This window comes from Populus alba, chromosome 10 (assembly GCF_005239225.2).
Source record: "Populus alba chromosome 10, ASM523922v2, whole genome shotgun sequence".
Taxonomy (NCBI): Eukaryota; Viridiplantae; Streptophyta; class Magnoliopsida; order Malpighiales; family Salicaceae; genus Populus; species Populus alba.
The window spans coordinates 14,006,880-14,022,859 of record NC_133293.1 but is presented as its reverse complement, the minus strand read 5'-3'; the positions used below and the strand labels follow the sequence as shown (position 1 = coordinate 14,022,859).

Here is a 15,980-nt window from a genome sequence, read left to right as displayed (position 1 = left end):
TAAACCTTGCAGGTTCGTTCGAAATATTCTGCACACTATATACACTCATAATCTTTATATAATATGTATGTGATAGTCCGTTATGTCATGAATGCATGCAATGAAAACAGCTATTTAAAACCATGGATTCAACTAAATTAGATACAATTATTAATGGTGATTGATTAAATATTCTAATTGCACTGTAAACAAAGAGTTACAGGTGTTGTTTAAGTGTTTTTTGCTGGGCTTGTTGTACTATATACATACATAAAAACAGCCTTGTTGTGCTGAACAAGGTGGTCAGATTTGCACGTGAAGGTCTCGTGATTTACAATAACATTGCCTGTGATAGACTCAACATCAACATTATTTGTTATCTTCGTTCAATAAGCTTTGAAACCATAGTACTACTTTATATTAATATCTGGTCCCCCACCATATGTATTATTCTACTTTGACATGCTTATTTATTTATCAAGCAACTTTCTTCTCCCTCGTGTTGCTGTACGTGCTTGATTTCTCCTCACCTTGAAGTTAGTTTAATTCCTTCAATCAATCATTCAAATGGCCATAACTTAGCATGGACTCAACAATATACTCCAATTTAAACAAAACAAGAAATAAAAATAAAAACAAAAACCGATCGATCATATGTAATGGTTGTATCTTCTTGAGCAATTCAAATCCTGAAGTAAACTTAGGAAGTTTGTAGGAAACCTCCGTGTAATTATAAGCTAAATATCATTGAATCAATTATGTACGAACATGTATTTAACATGCGATAGCTAGTGTCTTTGCTTAGTTGACTAACCAGGCCAGCCAGGTTATTGCTGTCTCCGTTCTAAAATTAGATGATTTTAGCATCTTGGATGACTCAATTGCCTGCCCAGTCTTAGCTAGCCAATGCCACTATCACGTAAGATTATTTAGGGAAATGTTTCCGATCACAACTGGAAATTAAATCTCAGATTGCTTGGAGAATGAACAAATTAAGAGCTAAAGTAGAAGAATAATGCTCAAGCAGTATAGACATGAATAACTTAATCAAGTGATGCTAATACATGCAGCTACATAGATTTTCATAATTTTACTTATTATTAGTGTCTATTAATTTGAAGTTGTGTTGTGATTTTTACTTGTATGTTTTTTGGTAAATAATTTGGGAGCCTTTTTTTTTATCTCATGCAAAAAACCTTCTTCGACTGGCAGTATGCATGTGACCTGAAAAACAAATGAGGAATCTCATTCTTTTTAAAAGTTCATATATAGATGATTCGACTCGGAACGATGCTAGTGGGCGAAAGAATGGGAGCATAGCAATGTGATCAAGTGCCAGTGGCAATATATATGCCATCAAGAAATAAAATTTGTGGACCTTTTCTCTTCTCAGCTTCTCTCAGTTTTTTTTTTATTCGCAGCAGCTGTCGTTGACCGGGACTTCTGAGTTCGTCTGTTCTGAGAGAGTCAGTGCTGTTCAACATGGATGAGCATAGCCCCAGTATTCTTTGCAGGTCTTGGTGTCTTCAAGCTGCGAAAAGGTAAGGCCCATAAAAAAGCCAGCTTGAGTACAGAACCCTTTCAGTAAAGGAGCTAAGTTAGTCAAACTCGAGAATGAAAACTTTTAATTGAATGTTTCTTATTTTACTAGGAGCTGGGAGCTAACTGTTCCTAATTTCCTACACAGCATAGTACTCAAAATCCCATAAAAACAATAATTTGAGGAACCTTAACAGAATTGGCATAGGCCCGATCTGAAGCTGTCAAAAGCCGTGATAAAAGAAAGAAATTGAAAAGGTCGATGCTCAATAGTAGTATCTTTACTTTTCTCTATAATCATCAATATTGAGAATGCACGTTCACTTCCCATTTCTTTAAACTATAAAGCAAGCATCATGATTCAATTTTTCTACGGAAAAATACATTCAAAATGCCGTGCCCAGATCGTGTCTGAATATTCAAGTACTTGAGCAGGGATAGTGAAGACTTTAGAATGCTTCACAGCAGCTTCACTTCATTTAATCAAATCCCTTCTATAAAATTTATCATTCCCGAAGGAGCTTACACGTGCGGTCAAAAGATTACAAGTACGTTTCTCCAAAGATTCCAGCCAAGTTCATCTCTTAACTTGATTTTCTATTTCACCAAAGTAGTCACATATAATAATGCAGATACAAGGTTTAATTAAAAATCTATGTACAGTTCTCACTCTTCTCTTGGAATCCACCGGTTCTACCATGGGCTCTTCCTTCGTTGGTTAAGCTCATCATGCTCTCATTCAATGTTTTTAAGATCTTCCTTTGCAGCCGAAGAACCGAAGCAAGAGCATTTCCTTTTAGGGCTTGCCTTCTTTTTGGGCTCTTGTATTTCCTAAAAATAAAGAACTGCAATTGTCAAAGGTTTTTCAGTGAATAATCAAGTTACGATTAATCTTTCTTTTAGTTCAGAAACAAACTCTGAGTTCTTGAAGTTGAGCTTCTGTGAAGCCGCCCTCTTTCTCTGTTCCAGATTTTGCCATTAGCTGAATAACCCACTTGGCAGCTCCTCCATAATCCTGTTGGGTTGCTCGAAATAACTGCAGCCTGGGATTCTGCATGAGGGACAAAACTAATAGTCCTTCCCTGTCAAAGTGAGGATGAGCTAAAGCACCTTTTTGCACTTATTCTTTGTCCTGCTTTATATTGGACCATCAAAGTTAGAAGTTCCCATCCTATCCCACCATCTAAATCCAATAACTCAAAACCCCTTCGAAGATCAGAGCTTGCCCGTGTCTCTACGCTTTTCCTCCATGCAATTAGGTCAATCACATTGTTTTAAATGACGGTTGAGCTGTATGAGCCCACTATCAGAACGTAGTCCAGGTAAAGCCTGTAAGAAGAGGTGTTAAAAGTTGAAAACAGCTAAAAATTCGATCACAATTAGTCCAAACTGGCCATATGTTATGATTGACCAAAGTAACCACACGAAGAAGCATGAATTGCTAATATTTTTCTATTTCAAGGGCTAATGCTTAAAGGAGAGTTTCTCATATGCAGTTTGACCACCTGAAAATTTGAATATTTCACAACCAGCTTGTTCAATTTTGATCAATTGAAAGTGGCATATGAACTACTACTCATGTTTGGTGATACGTTATCAGCTTATTAGACCTTCAATGCATTTAAAATCTTAATTTATAAATAAGAACATTTCAAACAGTTTCTTGTTGTCATATTTTAAAATAGTAAATCAATGCAACACTGAACCAATGCTAAACTAAATGCAAAATTCGTTTCCCTTTCCCTCAGAGACAGCATCCACTAAGTTTCATTTTTACCCATCATTTACGGTTCCAGTACTCTTGTTGCAAATGTCTGTGCATGGATCTGCAGTTCTTGAACTGTTTATATGAAAGTCACTGCTTAATGTCTCTAAGTACAAACTGATGCGTGGTAATCAAAGTATTCAGCACTTGAACATGGTAACTATAATTTCTCAGCAATTTTCACTCACCATTTGTAGGAAGATCAGACCAGCACTGTAAATATCAAATCTATCAGGCAAGTTCATCTGTTTATCAAAAGCATCAGAAGACAGATTAATTCACTGAGAGAGGATTCCAGGCTCATGACAATCAAATTAGGGGATATTGTGGTTGGTATTTGCACCTGCCAAAGCACTGGGGAAAGTGTAGTTGCCACTGGAGCTGAGGGAGCGGATGGAGTTTGTGTGCTCATGATGTATTGCTCTGGTGCAGTGTATCTGAGAAAGGATGGATCGAGAATAAAATATGATAACCGGGAGAGATTGGAAAGCAGAAATCATGTGAAGAAATTAGATGCTGTATGTCAATTGCACCAATGGATATCAAACAATGATGTAAAATTGAAGAACCATCTGAACATTAAAAAATTTAGTTAACAATGCCTGTTTCTGATTGTGACGTGCCGTGGCGATAGACAGAAAGAGTACATAAAGGAATTCAAATGTTACATAAAACATGAGAAAAGGAAAGCTCCTCTTGGGAATTTGAAGAATGAAATTCCAGAAAAATGAAATGGAAGACAAGCATGATTCAGGCTGAATTGATCAACAAATGAGTCTCTGTACAAATTCCAGTTACTCATGAAGAAGTTGGAGATTCAACCTATCATATAGTTAACCTTCACAAAATTATCACCAAATTATCTTGTAGCTGTTGTTGCATTGCGCGAAAGAATTGTAGCTCATTGTGAGAAAGAAAGTACCTCGGGTCCAAAAGAAATTCTTTTGGAATATAATTGATTCCCACTCGCAAATCCGCTGCAGCTCCAAGATCAATGATCTTAAATGTACGCGACCCTGCTCCAGTTTTACATGAAAATATGAATCATTTGATCTTAGATTGAATTTAACCTTTTATGTTTAGAAGAAATCTTGATGTCACTACCTTCAGAAAAAATAATGTTCTGCGGTTTAATATCCCTATGCACAGTTCCTGTTGAGTGAAGACCATCCAGCGCAAATAAAAGTTGTGTCATGATAGTTTGAATGATTCTGTTATCCCTCTCCAGCCCCTTAGGCAAGTCCTGAGCCTCTCCAAGTATCATTGTTTCTACCTGACCATGTATGTAATATTACTTAAATTGGTGCTGATAATCTGAATAAGCTACGATTTAAAATTGAAGCACCTTAGTGCAATCAAGTCCAAACCAACTATATCCAAGAATCAGTTAAGAGGAGAAAAAATGATAATTTTCCTTTTCAGGATGCGAAATACAATGATATTAAACCCCGGTTATGACATTACATCAACAATAGGAAAACCTTATACCAACTAAAGACTGAGAGTTGTTGCGGGTCAATGGGAAGGATCAGTCTTTGACTTAGGCAATTGCAACTACAAAGTTCTCAAAGACAGCCCTCCAAAGCATAAAACATTAAAATCTAAGTGATGAGTTAATAAATGAAGAAGGCAACTGAGAGAATGTACCAACATTATAGGGGAACTCTTTACTCTGCATAAAATCATAAAGTGTGGCCTCTCCTTCATACCGCCATATGAGCCAATATTCAGCTCCTTTGTTTGAAGAACTCTGAGAGCAGTTCCATATTGGCAATTCAAGTCACCAGAAAAGAAACAAAATGTAAAACAGCACGTGCTATCAGCTTGATTTTCTTAATTCTTGAGATAAAGATACCCTTAATTTATATGGTAGTAGCAGTCGTAATGGAGCAACACCTCAAGAAATCCGTACACAAAAACAGCACAGCTGTTTGCACAAGCTCTTCAAACTCGTTCATTCATCCAAATTTCCACTGCCCCGTATTCGGTAGCCTTTTTCAATACCAAGTCACCTTCCTTCTGATAAGGCACCTTAAAAACCACAAATTAATGTGCTATATTAATTTCCTTGGGGCATTCTTAAACATTGATAGTTAAGGTGCATATGCAGCACACACAAACCATTAGCAAAACATCAAAAGCACAAAAAGAATTGATTTATTAGTTTTCCCTTTTAACCATCCGATCATCTCAAGAAACGATCAGTGGAAAACCCTCTACAAACATCTGATGTTTGCAGAGGGTTTGAAGGTATGAATATATTAGCTTAGATATGATAACTGATAAAGAAGGTGCAGAAATTGGTTAAATTAATGTGATGGAATAATTTTGTAATATCTAACCACTATAATTTTGGTCAAAATACCAAATTAGTCACAATGAGACAATTTATTCCAGAGTCAATTTCTGTAAAAAAAAATTCGAAGTTGTTGACAACAAAGAAACACTTTATACCTTGGAAGAAGGCTTCTTTGTCAACGAAGCCCTATAACCACTCCAAAAGCTCCCTCGCCCAACTTCTTCCCCAAAACAAAGTCATCCTGTCACCACAAACCAACCCAATAACCACAAGTTACATGCAATCAGGAAACCACAACAATTATCCAGCAAAAGCAGCAAAACCAATCATCACTTGCACTAACCTTCTTGAAAGTGGGCCTAAACAATCTCTCAACAAAAGCAAGAAAAAACATGTCAAAGAACCCAGGCGCCACACCAGGAGTGGCCCAAAGGTAAGACAAAGTACCCAAAGCCAAAGCAGCACCAGGAACTGTAAGTGTCAACCCACTTGGCTTTGGCAAAGTGCTTCTGTATATGATATCACGACACTCCGTAACTGTACATGGTAATCCGAAACCTATACCCAAAAAAAGATTGTGAACTGCATCCAAGAACTCACCTCCTGATGATGCAAGAACTGCGAGTGTTTTTGGTTTTGAAGTTATGGTTGTTCTTGAATAGGGTTTGAGGTTAAGTTTTTTCCCAAGAAATGGAGATGGGGTGGCCATTACTGTACAGAGAAAAGGTTTTACTTGAGTCTCTGCATCAAGTATCAAGTCACTGGTTTTACTTGAATCATCTTCTTCAAATTTTGACCACTGGTCTCTCTCCTTTCTTTCTTCATTTTTCTTTCCTTTGATTTTTTGGGCTTGCTTTTATAGTGACAAGTATCACAGGTATTTTTGTGTGGATAGTAACGGTTTGGTTTGGGAGGTGGAAGAGGCAGAAGGGCAACCTACACCACAGTGACACGTGGAAACTTGCAAACACAATTGGGCTGGGCTTCTGCTTATCTATATAAAATTTTATGAAATATCTTTGCCCATGGACTCCACCAGTAGTTAATTATTGTTTTTTTCCCCCTTTGTAACTCTTATTTTCATATAGATAAACTATCAGATAATTATTTTCAAGTAGCTTTTATTTGCATAGTTAAGAAATTAGATGTAATATATTTTTTAAAAAAATATTTTTCATGTAAAAAATATTCTTAAAACAAATTATTTTACATGAAGCAAGTCATAGTTAGCTCGAAAATACCAGAAAAAGATATTAGGTTTCTACAAGGCTGGTGGAAGACAAGCCCAACCCATGGCGTTTCTCCTTTTCCTTTTGGGTCTATCTATCTGAGCAGTCCAAGTCTGCTCGGGTGCCAGAAAAGATCGAGGCCTAATTTACTAAAGAGCCGAGCCCATATATAAAGCACAAAGCAAGAAATAAGCCCAAGTCCATGAAAACTGAAACGAGCCCAGTTCAAAGTATGGTTGAATTCTTTGTCACATTGGCATCGTGATTGGTCTTATTTTTTGAGACTAGAAAAACGAGAGTTCAGAGTTGCGTAGGCACGGAGTATGTTGAAGGATTACAGGGTGGGGCGGTGCCATTCTGTTTGCTTCCATATTCTTAATCTTTTATAGCAAAATTTGGGGTCCATAATTGCCTTTGAATTGCCCTTTTTTGCTGTTCTCAGAACTGATTCGTGTCGATTGCCATTTCTTTGATTAATCTTCTTCAACAACACACGTTCAATTGCCCTATATAGTAAGATCCCCACTCTAATGTTTTTTCTAGCAAAATGCAGCAGCGTCCATCAATGGTGGAGGTATACACTCATCCTGCATATTTTTCTTCTCTCTTCTTTTTGTATTATGAATACGAATGTTCCAACTTTAGTTTTATTATATTTTGATGAGATTGCTGAAAAACTCTCTTAAGATTAATGTCTTTTCAAAACTACTGTGGATTGGAAGACGTGGAAGCTTGGGTTTGGATAATCATAACGCCTGCAAAGCAAGTTTTTTTATGATGGAAGTATTATGAAGCTATGTTTAGTTACAGAAGATACTCGGTTTAAACAAGAAGAAGAAGAAGAAGAAGAAGAAGTCTTTTTTCTTTGGAAGAAGATGAATTATCTTTGAATTCAAGACTATTTATATAGACTTGAATTCACTATTTATATACCCTTAAATTCACTATTGAATCTGATGACGAGCACTTTAAACCTGTTCATTCAGAGCTTCTAGAAGAACAAATCAATAACCCGTGTCAAATTTTATTTACGCACTGGATAGTTGATTGAGCTTGACGACCTATCATAACTTTGATCTTATATACCCCGTGAGCCTAATTTTAAGCATTGCGGCATGGGCGGTGCACAAGTGATATAAACCCCGTGGTCATTTATATTCTCCAAAAAAAGAAAAAAAAAAAAAAGAATAGAGTAGTTCAAATAATCTGACCTCTGCGTACTAGATTCACTGTTTGAAGTGTTAAACAAAGAGGAAAACCCAGCCCGGAATCAATTAGAAACAGCAGGAAAAGGAGGGTTCAATTTCTCTTTATTTTCCTTGCCTGAAACTGGAAAGCTTTGGTTGATCAGCAAATCTACAAAAAGAAGAAAAGAAAAGGTTCCAAAAACTGGTTTTAAATTAAACAGCTTAAAGATTCTAGCCAAAAGAATGCCATCCATTACCTACGACAGTCTAAGGCCCACATCGACGGTGACATTTTTTATCAGCGGACAAACATTAATCAAACACTGTAGAAAGTGGAAACATCTTATTGGTATTTAGCAATACCTCTTTCACTTTCCACTCCTATTATACTATACAAAAAGCAATAATTCCAAAACCCCCTTGAAAGCCATTTTTCATGATAAAACCCACCGCAACCGCAACCTCCACCGCCACCTTTCCCTAACCATGCAACCAACCACCACCATCATCAATCCCCATGACATCCAACCAAAGATCCCACTTTTCCTCTACAATTTTTAAAGTAATCCAACACTCCTTTTTCCACAAAATCACAGCCGTTAACTTCCCCTTAACGGCCGTAACCCCCTAATGGTCTTAACTCTTGCATAGACCAGACAAAAATTCCCTCGTAAACTTTTGTCCTGACACCCTGACAATGAATAATCTCCCTCTCTCAAACACACACAAACATAAATCCTCAACCTCTGATCAAGATTTCAGCACCATCTCTAGCTATCACAAAACAATGTTGAATGACGATAAAGATCATAAGGGGCCCATAAATAATCCAATGGACACGGTCTTTTAGAGTCCAGCCTAAGCCACGGCTTGCCCTTACCGCTCCAATGTAACAAACTAACCGGGCCAGGATGCAAATCCCTACACAACCCTTCAAGATTATCACCGCCTAGCCCGTGTTGATTCCATCTATGCTCAACACCCTCCACGTCACCAGCAAAAACAAGCAGAAAAGGAGGCAACGAACCCAGCTCGTAAATCCTATACTTCTTCTGTACTTTCATCCAGTACTCTAATCTTTCCGTGTATTTCCCTTCTCTCCATTTCCCTAAATCTATCACCATCACCCCCGTGTTGAAATAGCACGCTCTCCTCCCTCTCAACGACGCCGCATACGCTGAATTGGACCAAAATCGAGAATTAAAATAATTCGTAAAATTGGCGTGGCAGTATTCTGGTGCACCAAGTACGTGTGCACCTAAATTGATGTTCCATAACTTTGCCACGTCATCGACCAAGATTAAATCGGAATCGAAGTAAATGATTCTCCGCACGGACATCGGTAAATGATCTGCGAGGTAAATACGCGCGTAATTCAACGGTTGATCGAGGGCCCGGCGAATGGAGGAGGAGATTTTACCTTTGACTAGGTCAGTGTTGAAGTGGTAGAGGTGGAAGGTTTGGTAAGGGAATGTGGAGGTGATTGTGCGTCGGAGGTCTGCACGACGGTGAGTGGCGATGAAGTGGAAGACTACATTTTCAGGACAGGCGGCGTGTTGGAGGACCGATAGGACTCCAGCGACTGAGCCGCGGAGATAGGTGGCATCAAGTGTCATTGCAATATGAATAATGGCAGGATCGTGGTAGTTGTTGAGTGATGAAAGCCACGTCGTTTTGGGACATTCTCTGCCGTTTCGAAATGCTGGTGCTTCTCTAAAAGCGGGGAGTTCTGCGCTTGGTAAGCCGTGTGCGGAAAAGACGACGGCGTTTAGGAAGAGAAATATGGAGAGGATTGACATGGTGTTTGAATCTTGGTTTGTAATAGCAGAGTATAGTGGGAAGAGGAGATGGTGATAAGAGAGAGTAGTTCGGGGGTAGTTTGGGTATCTTCAGTGAGAATGTAGGATGTGTGGGCTAAAGCCAGGCTGGCAAAGACGCGTCTCCCTTGTTTTTGTTTGTGATGGAGGGTCAGGGACCTGGGGTTTTCATCCCGTGCTAGTTATTGCACCGTATGGACCAGCTGCCTTATTTTGAAAGCCGTATCATTTGATGGATATTTGATCTTGAATTCTTGATATCCTTCACCCTCTGTTTATTTAATCAGCCTTGCATGCTGAGAGAATCTACTTCGTGGACATGTTAGATTGAAAAGAAAGCTAGATGTATGGATGGATGGATGGGCATTAAGAAATTCTTTAAAATTAGAATTCGACTAACCATAAAAAAAAAAAATTCAAACGAACGAACCCATCATTATTTAATTTATTTACTTATTTGGTATTTGATTTCCTTGGTTATATATTTTTATTTTTTGCTAGGTCTGAAAATCAATTTGTATAATCCAATCTTGATTTGTATCATTTGTATAAACCAAGTCTAACAAATTACATATTGCATATATACTTAGCCATCATTTAAATATAAATGAATACCAGAAATACATGGGTTAGATATTCTATTAATCCTCCTTTTATATCAATCGGATTTTTTTGGTTCTTTTGGGCGTTGCTGTCCTTTGATACTCGTCGGATTAGATGGGCTGTAAATAGACGGTGAAGATTTATGATGTTTGTGGGACTTAAGTACCAGGCTGTAAAATCAGGCATCCAAACCAAAACATAAGGTTTTATGAGGATGCTATCGTTTGTATTTTAAAATATTTTTATTTAAAAAATTATTAGAATAATTTTTATTTTTAAAAATTATTTTTAATATTAATATATTAAACCAGTTGTAAAAAAAAAATGTTTTAAATAAAACAAAATTCAATTTTTCAATGAAACGGGTGTTACGATTACAAACGGCTCCGGAAATTACTCAAATTAGTTACCATTTGTTTTTTTTAATATCAATGATCCACGTTAGTTTATTGGACAGTGACTTCACATGCTGTCTTAGGAGTAGTGAGCCGGGGGTAGGTCAATCTAGGCTGTGTATATCCTTGACCGAAGAGTTTCCTGCTAGACTTCATTAGACCATTAGATTTTTATTTCTTTTGAGACCTGAGAGGTAAAACGTTGTTGGATCCTGAGAATCATTCATTCATCGATTTGGTCCCGTGAATTTAATGCTTCTGGATTGTAGCTTCTAATGCTATTTTACCCCGCTCTCCCTCGACCTGGGTTTTTTTTAATAAAAAAGTTAAATGTATAAGTATTTTTTAACACGTATTTCACATCAAAAAAATCAAGTTTAAATCGGAAAAGATATACAGAAATCTAATTAAACAAAATCATGAACGATCACTGTTAATAAAAAAAATCATTAATAATAACTAAATATATATTTAGACAAAATGATAGGCTAAAATAGATTATGATATTTAATTTTTAATTAAATAATAATAAAAAGGATAAATACATAAAATTGATTGAATAAAATCAAAGTAAAACAAATATCTTGCAATGTTCCACTTATTATAAAAAAATATCTAAAAATAAATATTTAGAACAATTGCTGTTTAAAAATAAAGTTCAATTATATAAAACATAAAGAAAATAAACATGATTTAGAAAAATATCTTTAAAAATTAAATACATACAAAATATTTAAAAAACAACCATTGTTTTTTTTATTAAAAAAATAAAATTGCATAAAAAAAAAGTTTGGGATAAAAAAAAATTGAACAATAAGTCAGTAATAAAAGGTAAGATGTGTACAGTAAAAACATCATGTTATTTAATGATTTTTATAATATAATTAGAAGATAGTTAATGAATGATATAAAGGGTATTTGAGAATGTAGTTATAATTGCAGTTTTTTTTTAAGGTGTTTTTTGTTCAGAAACATAAGAAAATAATATATTGTTTTATTTTTTATACTAACATGTAATAATAAAAATAAAAATAAAAAACACTAAAAAAAAATTTTAAATGATAAAAATTTATAAATCGTGGTTTTCACTGCAAAAACACAAACACGCCCATAATAGTAGCCTTAACACTGCTTGGACAGTAAATGAGTTAGATTTGCAAATTAAATCCCAGCTAGGAGTGGGTGGTGGAAATTAAAAAATTGCCCCCTCTCTTCAGTTTTTTTTTTCCTTCCAATAAAACTTAAAAATGTATATGCTTCGCGTGTGTTTTTTAATATCGACATATTTATCCCATGCATACATGTGTGTGATACAAAAGTATAAATTCATGGTTATATTAAGATCGAGTTTAGGTCGATTTTTTTAATATCTATATTATATTTATTATCTAATAAATAAAATAATAATTCAAAAAAACTTTTTTTTGTATTAGTTTCCATCTAGCTTTGATGAAATTGTTATCTCTAGTCCTTATTAATTTTGAACCGGATCATGCAGAGTATAAGTTATAAATAATTGCCTTTCATACAAATATATTTTAGAATATATTAATTATTATGTTTATGTCACATTTATGCAATCCTAGAGAAAATAAATTTTTTGCCTGGTTCGGAGTACTTTTTTAAAATATGTTTGAGAGTGTGGTTGTGATTATTTTTTAAAATATTTTTTTATTTGAAGATATTAAAAAATATTTTTTTATTTTTAAAAAAATCATTTTCAACATCGATGCATCAAAATAATTGAAAAAAAAAAAAATATTTTTAAAAACACTTTTAAAACAAAAAAATAAATCTATTTTTAATTTTTAATCCAGTCCTGGATTGCAATACTCATGTGCTCACTTTTCCAATCATGTTAAATTAAACCGTTTGGATTTCAAGGGATCAGCAATTCATGATCAAAAAATAGTTTAAACTGTGGAAAAAACACATTGCTGGGACTTTGAAAAATGTCATCAAGATTTATATGAACTTTTTAAATTTTCATGCCTTTAAAAAGTTTTTCCTTTCATTTCAGGAGGAGGGCATAGACTCCGAGCAAATGTGAAACTTTCTTACTGATAATTTCTTGATGTTGATCTAATTATTTTTTTAATCAAGTTTGACTAGGTGTGTTTTAAAACTCAATTAAATACTTTTTTTCAAATCAATTTAAAAATTATTCCTAGTGGATCTTTGAATTGTGTGTTTTCTAAATTATGCCTTGTTTGTTTCAAGGAAACTGAATTCCAGGAATTCAGTTTCCTCATTTTCCAGTGTTTGGCAACCATCCGGAAAGTTAGTCAAAGGAAAGTTAATTCCTTAACTTTCCGGTCAACAAGAAAATTACTTTTACCCGCAGGAAAGTGTTTTCCTTTCCTTATTAAAAGGAAAACACTTTCCTTTATTGATAGAACGCATCTTCTTCTCTCTGTGCCCGAAAATAGTTGAAAAGCAAAGAAGATCTGCTTGGCATTCTCTCTGTGTCCGAAGCCGTTTCAATTGCAGGGATGCTTGGCATTCTCTGGTTATAAACCAAAGAAGATGAGAGAGCGCAGGGGGAAGAAAAAAAAGAAAAACTAGGGAAAAACTGAGCAAGAAAAAACTGGAAAAAAAAGGAGCAGAACCAAGGACCAAAAGGAGAGAAACCCAGAAGCAAGAAAACGAAGACGCTGGAAACACATACAAGGGTGCTGAGAACCAGCAAGAAAAAACCCAGAACAATTCACGAAGAACAGGAGGAGGAACAAAAAAAAGACGAGGAACAGAGAGGGAGAAAACGAGTGATATTATAAAAGATTAAAAGATCCCACTACAAATAATTATTATAGTTTAGTGCATCTTGTACGTGTATAGTTTAGTGCAAATAATTATTATAGTTTAGTGCATCTTAAAGATTAAAAGTTTTTTTTCATACCAACCAAAAAACCCAAATATATAACTCTTTAACATAAACTAATTTGGCTTTGTTCATATGAAAAAAAAACTTATTTTAAGCTTTTAAAATTAAAAAATATATATATTAATAAATTTTACTTAAAAAATATTTCACAAGCTTATTTCTCTATAATATGATATGACATATATAGTTATATTTTATAAAATAAGTTATGTATGAATACATGATATAATAAAAAAATTCATCATTATACTTTTTAGATTTTATTTTTTTATTGTAAGTGATTAAATATTTATATTAAATATTATATATATATTAGATAAACTTGAAAAAAAAATTAATTCATTAATAAATTATTTTCCAATTCATTTTCCATAACACAAACAAACACTGGAAAGTGTTTTCCAGTTCATTTTTCATAACACTACCAAACATTGGAAAATACTTTCCCGGAATTCACTTTCCAGGAATTCACTTTCCCCGGAATTCACTTTCCAAAAGGAATTCACTTTCCTGCAAACAAACGGAGCCTTAATCAGCCAGAATGGATGGAGTTTCATAACTATACTGTAGGTTTTTTGTATTATTTTAACTTTATTGATTGACCTTGTGCCATAAAAAATATTTAAACTTTAAATATAACTTTTCATGCCTCGATAAGACTACACTAAATTTAGCAAACACATATTCACGTGTGGTTTGTCCATTTAGATGGATCATTTTTGTAAAGCGACGACTTGAAGTGGAAGAACTGTTAATGGCAATTATACATGTGTGTGGGGGCCTCGACTTCTGTATTTGACGTAAAATTGGATTTCCAGTGTATGAAATCTTTCAATTGGACCCGGGCCTACCATCCATATCCATTAATGTTGTTTCTTTCTAAATTACTTAGCTCTATGTGCTAAGTCATTAAACATCCACAATAATTTTAGACGGAAAAGGACCGGTATTGAGGATTAAATTTGTTCAAGAATACAATTGAAGAATGATACATGGGTTGGGGACTTGTATGAAATTCCTTCTTCTAACTTTATAGAGCATGATACGGTGACTAAATTACTTTTAAAAACAAAAATTAAACTGGCATCTAGGGGTTTTTTTCTTTTTGATTTTTTAATTGTTTTTAAGTTGATTAAAGAGTAATTTAATATTTAAATAAATATAAAATATTATTTAAAAATAAAAAACGGGTAGTGCGTGCAACACGTCTGCTAAAAAGTGTGAGACACTTGTATTTTTAGGCGGCGCTTGATGATCCTTTTAGAGGTTAAACGCTGTTTTTTTTCAAGAACCGTTTCAAATTTCAATATCCTCTTTCTAGTTTCCATTGGTAAAGCATATTTACACGACGGCATGGTAGTTGAGTTTTGATGAAATTTCTTCTTTTTCCTCCTCCTTCTCCCTCTCTCCTCACCGTAAGTTTCGTGTCTACCTTTTTTTAAAAAAAATGTGTCATATCAATTTTTTATTTGTATTCATTTTTTTTATTGATATTTGTTTTTATTTTAATGCATTTTGAATTTGATTTATTTTTTCAATTTCATTAATTGACTTTTGATTTCATTTATTTATTTTTTATAATTCGGTCATTGTTTATTTTATTGCTATTTTTTTCTTTTTTTATTAATGTATTTTATTTTTCAATTTTGTCTACCATTCTTTTATCTCATTTGATTTTTTTTTACCATATTTAATTCTTGTTTTCTTGATTGTTTTTTTTTTTAGATGATTGAGAATCTTATTTTATTATTTTTCATTGTTTGTCTTTTATAGAAGTAATCATAGTCTCATGACCTGGATAATAGGTTTTAAAAATTAACCCTACTTGATTTCGGTTTTATAGGTTCTTTTTATTTTTTTTTATATTGAAAAATATTTAATTTTCGATGAGTTATTGTCTTTTTTTTTACCATTATTGAATTTTTTAATTATATTATTAAATTAGTCGAGGCTATTAAATAAATTAAAATCAATGATTTGAGTTTCATTTTTTTTTTGTTTATTTAAAAGTATTATAATTATTCGGTTTTTTTTTTTTTTTTCATTCTAGGAAAACTTTAACTTAGCCTGCGATGTAGCTAGAGTCTTATCTAGTATTTTTTTTTTATAACAAATGAGTTCCTGAGAAAATAATTGCCTATTTTAAAAGTAATGATATGCATATTGAAACTAAACATAAATTAAAAAGCCGCGGGGATGTCTGTTTGTGCGTGGTTTCCGAATGATTCCATGTCTAGTGATGGGTTTGATCAACCACCGCTAAACGAACAGAAGAGACAAATT

General features: G+C 34.1%; 1 protein-coding gene and 1 pseudogene across 2 annotated transcripts; both read right to left on the bottom strand.

The window, feature by feature from the left end:
• Window positions 1-1,992: 1,992 nt before the first annotated feature.
• LOC118047627 (serine/threonine-protein kinase STN7, chloroplastic-like) lies at window positions 1,993-6,455 on the bottom strand (annotated as a pseudogene).
• A 1,630-nt stretch (window positions 6,456-8,085) lies between these two features.
• Window positions 8,086-9,929, bottom strand: LOC118047637 (probable galacturonosyltransferase-like 3). 2 transcript variants are annotated; one of them, XM_035056982.2, is made up of 2 exons: window positions 8,256-9,929; window positions 8,086-8,167 (listed from the first exon to the last, which is right to left on the bottom strand). In XM_035056982.2, exon 1 carries the CDS (start codon window positions 9,795-9,797, stop codon window positions 8,769-8,771), a length of 1,029 nt encoding a protein of 342 aa, XP_034912873.1. In that variant the 5' UTR covers window positions 9,798-9,929; the 3' UTR covers window positions 8,086-8,167; window positions 8,256-8,768. The 2 variants fall into 2 exon arrangements, with proteins under 2 accessions (XP_034912873.1, XP_034912882.1); XM_035056991.2 differs by having other exon boundaries at window positions 8,086-8,140.
• Window positions 9,930-15,980: the final 6,051 nt, after the last annotated feature.

Bases quoted from the DNA above. Each gene is read 5' to 3' on its own strand.
- LOC118047637 (XM_035056982.2), bottom strand. From the start codon at position 9,797: ATGTCAATCCTCTCCATATTTCTCTTCCTAAACGCCGTCGTCTTTTCC.